This window comes from Neodiprion pinetum, chromosome 1, assembly GCF_021155775.2.
Source record: "Neodiprion pinetum isolate iyNeoPine1 chromosome 1, iyNeoPine1.2, whole genome shotgun sequence".
NCBI lineage: Eukaryota > Metazoa > Arthropoda > Insecta > Hymenoptera > Diprionidae > Neodiprion > Neodiprion pinetum.
The window spans coordinates 26,042,675-26,056,565 of NC_060232.1; the positions used below are offsets into that span (position 1 = coordinate 26,042,675).

The window sequence follows — 13,891 nt, forward strand, 5'->3', positions numbered from 1 at the left end:
CCTCTTTTTTTTCCGTTTCTCCTTCTCATGCTCTTTCTTCTTCGACGTCGAACGCCGAACTCCTAGGTCTCAATGGTTCCCTAGATTTTTTCGGCCATACCCCAACCGGCCAATCGAAGTTGAGCCGGTCTTTTCCTCCCATTCTTATATTTTCTCCCCCTTCACGGATCTTGGGACACTTCTAAGACCCTGCGCCACGCTCTTGACAACATAATCATTTAGTCAAGATCAACGATGCAGTTCAATGATCATATCGGTTCCCGTACGAACGCGACAAAATTCCACAGAGTTCACGTAACGCGGAAAGAAACTGCTGCGACATTTAGTCACGATCAAATTACCACACTTTCACGCTTCGATATTGGTTTTAGAACCTTTCGTTCGCTCGCTACGTTTCGAAACGACGAAAGATTCGTGCGCATATATATATGTATACCTGAACCCAACGCGATTTGAGAAAAATAAATTCTGCTCGTAATGAAGAAACAATAAATGTGGCTACTGTTAGATATAATCGTGTAATTGTACGGTTGCGAACGCGGCCTTTATATCATTATTAGAATCTTATAACAAACCGTTAACAGCTCGAGAAACGAGTGATTTCGTTGTAAATAAGAAATTTACCGTTCTTTGCGGAAGAGTTAGTTCCTGACGATAATAACGTTCTTCGAACCTCTTTCATATACGCGATGTGAATTTCACGGATAGAGTTATTACACGCTCCAGTGGCGCAGAGTACGATACTTGACATTTGACAGCAAATTATCGCGGTAAGGTGCCCCATGCAACCCTTGTAGGTACCCACCTTCAACCCGATGCACGATGCACGAAGCTTATAAGCCCCGGTCTCAGCTGTCTCCGTGTTTTAATTTTGGGAACATGAAGACAAATGCCCGACGATGAGAGATGTAATTGCTCCAAGAACGCGCGCGAGCCGCCCGCACGAGGAGAGGAGACCGGTTTCAGTATTATTTAGGAACACCCGTAACACGCACACACTGAAATATATTCGTACACGTCGAGACGCGGCGCGAGCGTTCCGGACTGGCTGCTGTTTCGTTCGAAAAACTAAAAATTCTCAAGACCAGATTTAAACCTCTCAATTAACAGCTTCGCCTATTATACAATATACAACGCGTGAGCGTATGGAGTGAAATTCTGCCGCTTAACGCGTTTCAATCAAGGCGACCACATAACTGGTATTAGTTAAATTTAATGAATTGCAAAAACAAAGTTTATATAGACTCAACACGGTCATGGTAGAATTATTTTCTGTTAAACTCAATTTTTTCAATCACGACGAATCAGATAGATCCATTCTTCTTGACTTTTTTTGGTCGATCCAAACAAAGATGCAACGTGCTTCGTACAGGAGGAAAATTATTCCATCTACAGAAACCGATCTATTTCTTTACACATGATCGTTAATTTGCTCCTAAAGTAACTATAATTGTAAGCATACACGTTACGTCCGCTAACTGCTGACAAGAGCTTGCAAATTGTCGATGGTAATTTTTTAAATTCTGTTTACGCATATCTCGAGCCACTTATGACGAGGTATAATACTAAAAGCACATCAATCAGAGTAGAAGAACAGAATCACCCTGCCAAAAGATGGTTCTATTTAGAAGTAAATAAAACGTAAAAACCTGCATTCAAAGGTGACAGGTGCAGTGGACGGAATCGATTCGAGAGTATCAATTTTCTGGGTCGACTGTTTCGTGTAATTAATACGTCACCATGGACAGACATTTCATGCAGACACGGACACCGTTAACGTAAGCCGAGGCTCCGGCACGGGGCACGATTCCGTCCAACGTCGATGTGTGCGTGTAGGAAACGGTGTAAGGCACCCCATGTGTGAGACACGAGGCCGTCGCACCCCTGAGGCCCCATAAAATTAGGGAGAACGCCGTGGTGCTACGGGCTCTATCATTTTGTGGGACCGGTGCGCGCACCTATTTGTTATTTATTTTCTGTCACGTGACGCGAAGCGTTTCCCGAAAATTGTTACTGGTTCGCTGGGCAAGAAGCCTCGATGACTACGAAACACCCAGTGCTTCGAGCAACCTGAACAAATTAATTTCACCGAATCGAATCGGACCGATTCTAGCTACACGTGTATATATATGTATATGTATATATATGTATGTATATACAACCATACATATGCATATAGACGTATGTTTTGTTCTTTTCTCGATTTGTTACACATACAGACAACGTCCGTGTCTGTGTGCCAAACTTTACACCGCAACTTTGTACTGTTACATGTCGGTTCTGTAGGGCGACCAAGGCGGGGGAGGAAGCACAGGATGTGGGCTGAAAATTATTTCTACGTGTGTCATTAGCAACGTAACAAAACCCACCCACTCATCCCCACCACGGCACTTTACTCTTTCTCTTTCCCATTCCCCGCCCCCGTGTCTCAATCTTCCTCATTTCACTTCCCTGTCATTCCATCCTTCTCCCTCTTGATTCCCACGCCGTTGTAACGCCGTTGTCTTCATCCTTCGATTAGCTAGCCTTAGGTAATTAGTCCCTCAAAGTACGAAAGATTAATTACTCCGTGTCCGCTCCCGAATTGTTGTTACGGACTGAAGATGGCTGTTGGTAACTATGTATTTGCCTGTTGGACAACAGAAATTGTGTTCATTTATTACCGTTGTAAATATCAGATTACAGGCATGTACGTGACAGTAATTTAGAGTATCGTTGGAGAATGGATTTTTTATTTGAAAAATGGTCTTGGGTGTTGAATTGTTTATCTGAAAATTTCGTAATTGATTGTTCGTTTCAATGTTGAACAGAAATACTTAACGCGATGCTTGCAGTTGTATATTTTATAGAGGTCTCTAGCCAAGTAGTCGATATTCTTTAATCGAGATAATGAATTCAATTAATGGGCTGGAGAAACAATGTACGTATTACTAAAAAACGGTGATGAATATCTCGAAAAAATTGCAGCTAATGTAACGAGTAGGTATCATCAAATCACTGTGAGAATTTCAAACAATTCAAGGAACTCGTCTCGAAGTTACGAAACTTTCAGAATACTGCGCGTGTAATTTTTATGGAGGAGCTCAGAGTTGACTCTTTTCTCAAACGAACTCCCTAAAATTCATGAAATTTCAAAATCATATTGTTATTCGTCGAAACAAGTAAGCGAGAGTTTTTGTTAAGCCTTACCAGCACACCGGGGTCAAAATGACCACGCGGCATCTTCATCTTAAATTCCATGTGAAAAACATTCAACGTAATCTGATTTGATCGAAGATAAATGATTATATATCGTAAAAATTGATAATCTAATCGTTTTCCAAAAATTAAACTTCTCAATTCAACTACTCGATCAATTTTCAGCCGAAAATATCGAAAATTCAGTCGGTTTTAGGGTTTTTCAGCAGAATGACCAATTTTCCGGTATTTTTTTGTTTTATAAATATTTTCTTTCGTATTCAAAATTTCATGTCCTAAGGACAACTAATTTGCCCTGAAAGATAATAATAACCGAGTATCCCAGAATTTTTTCAAGTTATTTGAATCGACATCTCCGTTTCTACGAAATGATTTTTGTTTTAGGGTCTCCATCGACCCCGGTATGACACCCAGGAAGTGTGAATCGTAAGGGTTGAAAGAATTTTGCCATCACTTTGAACGATGTTCTAAAACCTCCTTAAACGTTATTCGATAAAATATTTTTCGCATTCCTGCTTCCGCCGGTAGAAATTTCGATCGACGAAGAGTACATATAACAGTATAAAAGGAATCGCCGTTAATAAAGCAGAATCGAGACGAATCACATTAAAACCCAAAGTATTTTCACACGGGTTTGAATTAGCCTCCGGTTTCCCCGAAGCAGCAGTTCCCTGCACGGTGGGCCCAGCTCCTCATGCAGATGGACGCACGTACACGCGAGTCTTTCCAATGGAATGGAGATTCCCCTTTTGCCACCGTGCAGTATTTTCTCTTCATTTATTTTCTCCTCTTTTTCCGGGGCAGACTGCAGCCGCTTAAGCCGAAGCGGTATCATGGGCCGTTTGCAACGTCCCTGTGATCCTATTAGCCCCGATTTGCTTGCCGAGAAGAGCCACCACCACCACCACCACCATCACCATCACCACGGAGGATATCTCCAGCCTCTCAGCTATCTCCGTTTCCCTCTAATTCTCTGTCTCCGCAAGTCTCTCGGCGTTTCTTGCGTCACTTAAGCGTCTATTTCCGACGCCCCGGCGTCCCTTGCTATTCGCCTTCAATAATAATCTTAAGGGGGTCCTCGCCTCTCCTCCTCTTGCACGTGCCTGTAATTATTGTAATCATGAGAAAAATGCTTGAGGGAAATTTGAACGGGGTGTGCAGAGCTGCTGTTTGCAGTTCATTCGTACCTGGAAGGTTCGACATTAACAAAGAAGAGCAGAAAAGGAAGGACGAGAAGGTTTCGCCGTTGATCTTTGCTCCCCTTCTCCCTCAACGAATCCGACACTCTCTCTCTCTCTCTCTCTCTCTGCGCAAACTTCCTGACTGGAATTTCAACTTCCAGGAACATCTTCGGCGCTCGAAAACCTCGAAGATCGACGCGAGAGCAAAGCTCTGCGTATCCCGAGGGAATCGCGTCCCGCAATCCCCTGCGTAATTTACCCGCAACCGAAAATTCCGTACCTACAGGGAAACACGACCGACGGTTGTGAGCTTCTAATTGCAGAAGTGACGACGAGCTGACTAATGACCGGGAGACGACGTCCCGTCAGTCGTCGCGACGCTCCAGGCGTCCCTGCGGGCTGCGGTTTGGGACGCGGTTCCTGCGGCGGACGAGGTGCGGACGAGCCGAGACGCCCGCGCATCCTGTTCTCGTAAACGGGAATTGATATGTTCTCGGACCAGCCGACGAGGCGATTTCTTTCACTCTGGGAATTCTCTGGCTGCAGTCAATTTTTTGCCAATAGCATCGTTCGCCCTTCCGCGACTGATCCCTGTGCGGACGTTTATTCATCGCGGTTCCGCACGTGGCTGGGCACCCGATACTCAGCTGTCCTGGACCAGGACCCCATATTCGTCCTTTCGGCTTCTCGACGGGGACCACGGTTCACCAGACCGCAGACAAATTTTAGGATCGTAAATTAGTTTAGCCGCTGCGGCAAAAATTGATGCTAAAAATAGATACTTACGCCGCTTATAGGTGCGTAGAAATCGGAACGTTACTTCCAACGACCCGACGTGTCTTACACACTGTATCGCAGGCGTCTTCGGGTAAAAAGCTATTGTCCCTCTCCCGTGGATCCGATAACGACTCTCGTTGTTGGACGTTCCGATTATTCACGCGGACCGTCGGATCAACTCGGAACGTACGTGCTTCGATTCCCGAGTTTTACTCGAGCTGCGAGTTCCAACCGGGTTTCGGGACCCCCGGCTCTGGATTTAATCGGTCTATTTACCTCGAGCCAAGGTTCGTTCAGCTTTGTTACGAAAATCTGCTGGGAAGATTCCAAAGGTCAACCGACCCCGAAGAGAAGAATTCAGTCCTACGGTGTATTTCGGATATTGCATCCTTACTTGAAATTAATTCCTCGCAAGCTGCTTGAATTTATTCATTGAAACCGGCAGTTTCTCAAAAACAAACGTACATACGTATATAGTTAATTTTAATCGTCGATCGGAATTCGTAGGCGTACCAAAAAGCGTTATTCGTAAAGACTTGCTGCAGACTCAATCTGCCCAATTTGCCATCTTACAAGTGACAGGTTTTAGTTTTTTCTTTTTACATCTTGATAGCGTATGTTAACTGATCGAGTCGCGTCGCGATTAAGTCGTCCAATAGTCAACGAAGCGCGAATCCATTCGCACTCGACGATTCGAAGAATTCTCGGTGGTGTTTCGAACTAAAAATCGACGTCGAGTGCGGAGCACGCGTATCGATTAATCCATTCACGAGCCGTGTTGGTATTCACGCAATCGTCAACACTGACATGCGAAAATGGACGAACTGAGCTTTCCCTCGACGCGAAGCGGATGGATAGGCAGCGATTTTCGACCGAGTTCCTCGCATCACGCAGACGTCTTGATCGAAGGTGTCGGACCACCCATGTGACCCGGGCATGTGACGATGAAAATAGCGGAGTCTCGAAAGAGGGAAGAATCGTAAGAAGGTCCCGCGTTGCCCGAATCTTGGTTGCAGCCGGTTAACACCTTTCCCCGGTTAGTTGGCACGAGCGCCAGGTGGCACATTAGAGGCGCCGCAGGAAACCCTAATGAAGACAAATCTCACAGAAAATGGCGGCCGAATCTATTTCCTGTCCGTAGGTACTGCCGAATTAATTTGACAGCCGTTTTTTGTCTCTGTCGATCCTCGATAAGATCGTGGAAGGAGAAATTTCACTCGTACAAAAACACGTAATACGCCGCTGGAATAATATCGCACTGTTTTGACCTATTATGTTAATAAACCCGGCACGGCCGCAGGCTTGCTTAATTGATAATTCTGACAGACCAGTGACAGAAACGAATAAATAACCCGAGGCGCAGTAACGCGGGTGTAAAAAAAACCATACGACAAGACGAAGAAAAAGTCGCCTATAGGCTTTTTGAACGAGAAACAAACGAGCGTCGCACCGTTTTACGTCGCTCTTGTTTAGTCGTTTCGTCTATTTTCTTTTCCACTTTTTGTGCTTTCAATCTTCCCAAGACTTTTCCTCCGCCTTTGTTCGAACCCATCTCCGAAATGCATAAAACGCGGCTTACGACTCTCTTCGATCTTCGTTCTTCGCTTCGCTGTACGTTTTTTCGATTCTGTTACGCGTGTATACTTCTGGTATTCTGGTCACGAACTTTGACCGAAGAGAGAACGAAACACTGGAAAACAAAAATATAGACACACTCGGCCAATGGCAATGTCTTCTAGTCATTACAATGCAAACGTATGAATAATTCAAGTTACGATCTTGATTGCATTTATAATTCATCTGAAATTCCAATTATTCAAACTTTTTCTCATTCTACCATATCGATGGATCTGTGAATAACTCGCGATAAAATTTTCTTACATTGATCGTGAGATAACGATGAATGTTCAAAAATGTTGTCCCTGTAGCGTGTGTTGTTCCGTACGATTTTTTCTGCAATTATGAAAAAAGTGTTTGCCGTTTTTTCTTCCTACGTAAGCGGACAACTGTTATGTATAATTTTCGAACGAAGTAAAAATCACCGCAACATCACAAGGACTTTAGTGGGAGGAAAACAATTGCCTGTATCCCCTGCAGTAGAGACGTGAACAATTATCCGGTCGTCCGTCAATCTGTCGACTCAACGCCTTTCGCTAATCGCTTGTACAATTACGGCGTTGACTAGTCGGATGTTTCTTCTTATTTTCTACCTTTTTCTCCGGTCGTTTTGCCGCAGGATATTCTATTCTACGAAATTCTCGCTCCGAAATCCGCATTGACGATCAAAGAATTGACCCACGATTAACCAGGCTAATCACGGACGGAATAAGAAGAAAAAAAAATGAGCGCACTAATTTGTCGTGAATTGTTTCTTTTTTTTCTTTTTTTTTTTTTTCTCTCAACATCTCTTCTAATTGGTTTTTTGCGAATTATAACATCAACCGTGGTCCGAGATGATCGAAATTACCGGAACGTGCATAATTGCTTGAATGAGCGAGTCACGTTTGGTGGCGTATTATATACGTATAAAGCGGTTGCAGCTGAGTATATAGCTATATAAAGCGGTATTCGAGATGCCGTAAATCTTTTTGAACCTCGGTTCGCTCTCGGATATATCCCCTCGCGTCTAAACGTCTAAATAAGTGTTCCAATTTCAAAATTACCCACTAAACGATTTGTAGGCTGGCAGAAAATATATCGTTGACATGTGGCCAAAGACCCGAGGGCCAGACTTGGGCCCGAGCTTTGCCGCTGGGTCGAGGGAAGACAAATGACTGTCGAGTCTCTCTCTACGGTTGAGCGCGTTCAAAATTGCCGGGTCTTCGCTCTGCCTTGAAACTTTTTTTTTTTTTCACCCCCTCCCCTCCCTCCTTCTTCCACCCGCTGATTTTACAAAATTTGAAAAATTCCTTTCCCTTGTTTAATATACGCGGTGGTCCATCCCTGTGGCTTCTCTCTGGGGCTAAATGACTCGTTAGAAAATTCGTTTCGTTCCTCCTGCAGATGGTGCGGTTTCAAGACTCACGGAAATATATTGACGAAATTGCAAGAAATCTGTCAAATGTACGTGCAAAAGTCAATATCGGTTATTACGTTGCTGTATCTCCTGCACAGTGTGTCCGAATTCAATCTGTGGGCAGAAATTTTATTCAAAAAATAAAAATTAAGTTCAAATTTCATTTCACGGTTCTTACTAATATACATATACTCGTATTATACGAATATAAGGAAAGCCTATAAGGCTGTAGCCAGTTAATCGTCCGGGATCGTCAATTGGATTGCGGAGTATTTTTTTGTTTTTTAGTTTTTTGCGGGGAGCGTTTCTAATTGCGTGTAACCGCGGCGTGACAGACGTGTCCATATCCTCGCCTAGACCCGTGTTACGTGTGTGCGAGATTATACATCCACATAAATATATAGTTATACGTATTACATGTATACACAGGTATTTACTGTTTGACCGTAAAATTCGGTTAACAAGAAACTGTTACCAAATAATCTATTAACGTTTTAAAGATCGCTTCAAGATCGTCGCGCCTTTTACCCGCGCTTTGCCCGTTTCCGTTCTCCTCGAGCGGGCATTGTCCGAGCGGAACCAAGATGGCTGACACCGTCACCTTATTACCCCGCGTTCCAGCTTTTCCTCTTCACCCTCTCCTCTTCCATCCTCTGTGCAAACCGTATACCCCACCCTATATGCGGTGCACGCTACACAGTTATATATAGTACATGTATACATGTGTGCGTAGATATAGATATACGTACAGGATCGCGGTCTCGTTGCGTAGCGCATTGATTCTCACCGCACGACGGAAAGAGGTTAACTGCCTTGGAGTTGCACTCGTAACTTGAAAATTACCTGGGAAAGATGGCAGGTGACGTTCTTTTTTTCTTTTTTTTTCTCCCTCCTTTTTCCGGTTTTCACTTTTCAGACATCTGCAGGTTGAATGCGAATCCGTCTTCACGGATCGGTCGAATATTCTGAATTGCAATACCGGATAAGGACGCGAAAATTTAGACGGGTGTCATATTTTTTCAAATCTTAAAAAGCTCTGCTCACCTAGGTTCGAGTTAGCTTTCGCGATACCGGAAAGCGAAGTATCGCTGATCGGCATGATTTCGCACGAGGGAAGAAATTGAAGAAGGAGAGGGAAAAACAAATTCATGATAAGTAAATGTAAAGCAGAAAAAAAAAAAACTGCACGGGATCGCAAAATCCGTGAAAAAAGGGGGAGGAAGAGGAGGAGGAGAAAAAAAACGAATCTCCGAGTTCGAGACAGCCGCAAGCCACAAATCAGATGCGCACACATCTCGGCCAACGCCGAAAGAATTTCTCCATAAAAGTCGTATTACAAATTCGTTCCAGACCTCTGATCTCGAGATCCGAGAGAGCTAAGAGAGTCAATCCGAGCGTCTTGGATCCCGCGTATCTCCGTAACGGGTTGACCGATTTTTATCCGGTTGGTGGGAGATTAAGGGGCGAATTTTAATCTCGCTAAAAGGTTCGGACGTGTTTTCGCGACCGTTTGACGCTTTCCGAGATAAACGCCGGAGCGCTAACAACGCGGTTCGATTCTCGTAAACGCCGCGGACAAAGTAGTGCCGACATCACGTACATCAAAGGGCACCGCATCGGTCACACCTGCGCAGCCGCAGTACATTCCGATTTAAAAGTTGCATCGACTCGGTCAGCTAGGCTCTCGTACGATGGAATACCGAATGCGTCGTGATCGCCGCGGTACAGTCGCCCTCTTATTTTTTAACCTCGACGTTATCGAGGCAATCGTTTGCCGAATTGAGGGAAAAAACGAGAACGACGTCTCACGAAGCAGCTTCGATCTTCCGCTTCAGAATCCAATTACCATCCTCCCGTCGATTGATCCCGGCTGATTATGAAAAACAATTTCGATCAGTTCGGCCTTGTCGAGAGCCGCGTATGTGTATCAGCTATCGTTTCTTTTTTATCTGCACTTTGACGTGTAAGAAGCCCGTGTAAAAAATATACCGTGATTAGATTTTTTCAAAATTCAGAGTAATTTTTACGTTAAATTTGAAAAGTTTCGGTGAAAAACTCGATATGTTTTTTTTATTGGAGTGAAATTCGTCTGAAATTTTCGAGTCGAGTACAATTTGTACAATATGGAATCAGATTCATCCTGACATTTATACACGAGATAGAAATGGAAATTTTCAACTGTGTAGAGTTTGAAATCGTCGCGTGAAGAAAATTTTTCTCCTCCGTACGTATTTTAACTTATAAAGTTAGTAAAAATCAGTGAAATATGTTTATTTGCCAACCATTTCCTACAATGAAAGCAAATTGACACGTAAAAAAAAATTTCAAAATAGAATATCGAACATTTGAAAGAAAATTCTTGTATGAATATATGTTAAAAATCAGATTTACTGCGAATTCTATTCACGGAAATGCATTATCAGTGTTTTCGTTTAATTTTTACGACAGCAATATTTATCGTCGTTAGTCAAAAAACGAAAAGTGAGAGGAATATACCAGAGAAATGTCGATTTAAACTGGAATTTGCCAATTTCCGGCATAACTATACGAATTATACAATATCCATATACCTTACAGGCTATATATTCACAAAGAGAATAACATTTTAGCCGAAAGTCCGCGTTGCTAGAACACGGTTGCCGTTTCACCGCATCTATTACAAGATGCATACGAAAGAAGTGTGTGTATAAATATATATATATATACATAATAATATATATATTTATATTTATACTCGTATATAAAGGAGAAACGCGAACTGAGAAACTAAAGTAGGAATGAACGGACAAACAGTCGGACGATTCCTACGGCCGGTCAGAGGCGAGGAGATATTAGTTTCTGCGGTCGACTCTCCGGAGTCTCCAGCGAGAGACTCTTAATTCGTTTGATGCTCGCGGATTTACCGCCGCCTCGGCTGCAGTATTTCGCAAGGGAGCTGATGCCGAGTAGCGAACCAGTCGTGCAGACAAATTTACGGAAATGCATCTGCGACTTTGTGCGTAACAGAGCCTTAAATCAAAAGCCGCGATACGTCCGTCGGGTGTAATTTCGGCGAGTGTGACCTCGGCTGAATCGATTATTGGTTCCTTATTTTAAAAGACTTTTTTCAGTGATTTTGTTGAGAGTACCCGGAGTCGTTTCAAGAAAATGGTAGAATAAAGAAAAGAAGTAATTGTATTGTCAGTAATTTTTGCGTATGTTTCTTTCACGTTGCAGAGCAAGCGAATCATTTGAACCTGTTCAACAACCGTCAGCAGCCTAAAAAGAAACGGAAGTCTCGCACCGCGTTCACGAATCAGCAGATATTCGAATTGGAGAAGAGATTTTTGTACCAGAAGTATTTGAGCCCGGCCGACAGGGACGAGATCGCGGCTCAGCTCGGGCTCAGCAACGCTCAGGTTATTACCTGGTTCCAGAACAGAAGGGCGAAGCTTAAACGCGACATGGAGGAACTGAAGAAGGACGTGCAAACGGTGAACCCGCTCCTGGTCGCCCAGCATCACAAGACATTTTTAGAAAACGTCCAGGACTTGGGTATCCTGAAGAAGAGGCCGCTGCCAAACTCGATGGACGACAAGTCTTAGAGGGTTGTAAATTTCACGCGTAATGTCGCGATGGTATTTTCAACACATATTTAACGGCTCCACGCCCGACTCGCGTTACAAGGCCGATCGCCGGGCTGTAGGGGAAAAGGGTGAACTCCGATCGGCGGGAAGGGCGGCCTTACATCGCGAGATGGCTGAATTTTGCCTCGAGCGCAGTTCTCATTTTGATTTTAATTTTTGGTCAGACCATTGTAAAATCTATTACCAAACAGCATGTTATCGCGTAGGTATCCGATGACCGTGTTGCGACTCGTAATACATACGTGTTATATGCGTGTAATCCGTACAGTCGTAACGTACCGCGAGTGCGGACGATAGCTGATAGTGTGTGTAAATATTGCGCAACACGCGGCATGCAGAGCGATAAATAATAACTGAAGACGCAATTGCATTGCGGAAACAGGAACTGTGGTATTGGTAATATAAAATATGATAGAGCTTGCGCGATCCCCTGTATAATAGGTACACGCTGGAATCAGCATAGCTGCCCGTCGAAAGTGACGCAGACAGCATGCAATTTCGCGTGAAGCATACGTGCAGGATGTTGAAGAGCAGGAAATTGTATCATAATGTATAATTTATTAAAAGAAAATAAGTTGTAATAAAAAAAAGAAAACGAAAAAAAAAAAAAAAAATGAACAAAGCGACAACAGAAGAAGTACGATTAAGACGAGGGAGAATATAAGAATGAGGAAAAGGTCCTCGTTTGGAAGTTTAAATTATTATCATTAACGATACGTAAATATATGTAATATCTTAACTTATGAGCTAGCGGAATGCTCTTATTTGTAAATAATTTGTAAATATTATATATACATATATATATATATATATTTTTTTTTTGTTAGATGAAAATTGCCGTTAGATGAATGTAATAATTTTTATTGCCGTATCTATATATTATATTATATACATACCTATTAAATTATCATTCGATCGATACAGTTATTAATAATGTGTATACCTAGACCTATAATGTGAAAAGATGGGACTTTGCAATATACGTTGATATTTTACAAGTAGAAATGTCACTTTTCTTTTACACGTGTTGTTATTATTATTATTTGCTTTGTTTTTCAATTTTTTTTTCGCTACATTTTTCCTCCTTCTTTATGGTGCATGCCGACTTATAATAACTGGAGAACAAATCAATAATGAAATCTATGATCGAATCGACGCGTCTGCCTGTATTTATCTATACACGAACGAGATATGTAAATAAATTTAGCATATGGCATATATATATATATATATATATATATATGTATATATATATACGTACATATACATATAATAGAATGAATAAAATATATGCTTAAAATTTTAATGATAAATTCGTCGTTCAAGTATTATTTTTTTTTCTGCGCAATGATTCGTCTTTTTATAACGCACCTTCGTATGTTTAATCAATAATTACACACGCGCGTACGCACATCTTTCAATCTTACCTAATTAAACTCGGGTTGTTAAGGATGTGATAACGTTACGTGAACCAGACAAGTCTATCTTGATAATCATTCGTTAAACCCTGATCTAGTTGCCGTCGTTAATTACCGGCGCAATCGTTTAGGCCGTGTCAAGCATGCGTTGATTGATCGCGCCTAACATGCTCGAGTTAAGCCGCAGACCACTCTGTAAAATAGAGCTAATTATATTACGCGAATGGACGCTGGATCTTTCACGTTAGTCATGCGTGTGCAGGCGATATAATTTTCCAGAAATATGTTGTGCCCGAACAATCCATGCGGAAAAATATACAATCGTTTGACAGACCAGTAAGAAAGGTGTTAAAGGTGGTTCTCCAACTAAGTATCGTATAGGATGGGTGCCAAGCTAGGGTTCTATGTAAATTTCGAATAACCGACCGATTCCTCCAGAAATTAAATGCGTATGAAATCATAGGATTGATACGAATAATATTGCCACAAAAAGCCTCGATTAAACGAAGTCTGAAAATTATGTTAAAATGATTTATATTTTAGGAATTGTCACGTTACTGCGAAGTGAGAACTGTAAAATCGCTGCCATCTTGTGTTGTTTACATCGCGGAAATTTTAGTCAAGTGAATTTAGTGGATTTATGGAGAAAATATTCAATATGATAAGCCACAATGT

The 13,891-nt window shown here is 42.3% G+C and overlaps 1 protein-coding gene across 1 annotated transcript in view; it reads left to right on the forward strand.

The window, feature by feature from the left end:
* LOC124220474 (uncharacterized) overlaps window positions 1–12,435 on the forward strand; it is a 37,966-nt gene extending 25,531 nt beyond the window's left edge. The window contains exon 2 of the mRNA XM_046629420.2: window positions 11,389–12,435. Coding sequence (XP_046485376.1) covers window positions 11,389–11,756 — 368 coding nt within the window. The 3' untranslated portion in view covers window positions 11,757–12,435. The remainder of the gene's footprint in view (window positions 1–11,388) is intronic.
* The last annotated feature ends 1,456 nt before the right edge of the window (window positions 12,436–13,891 follow it).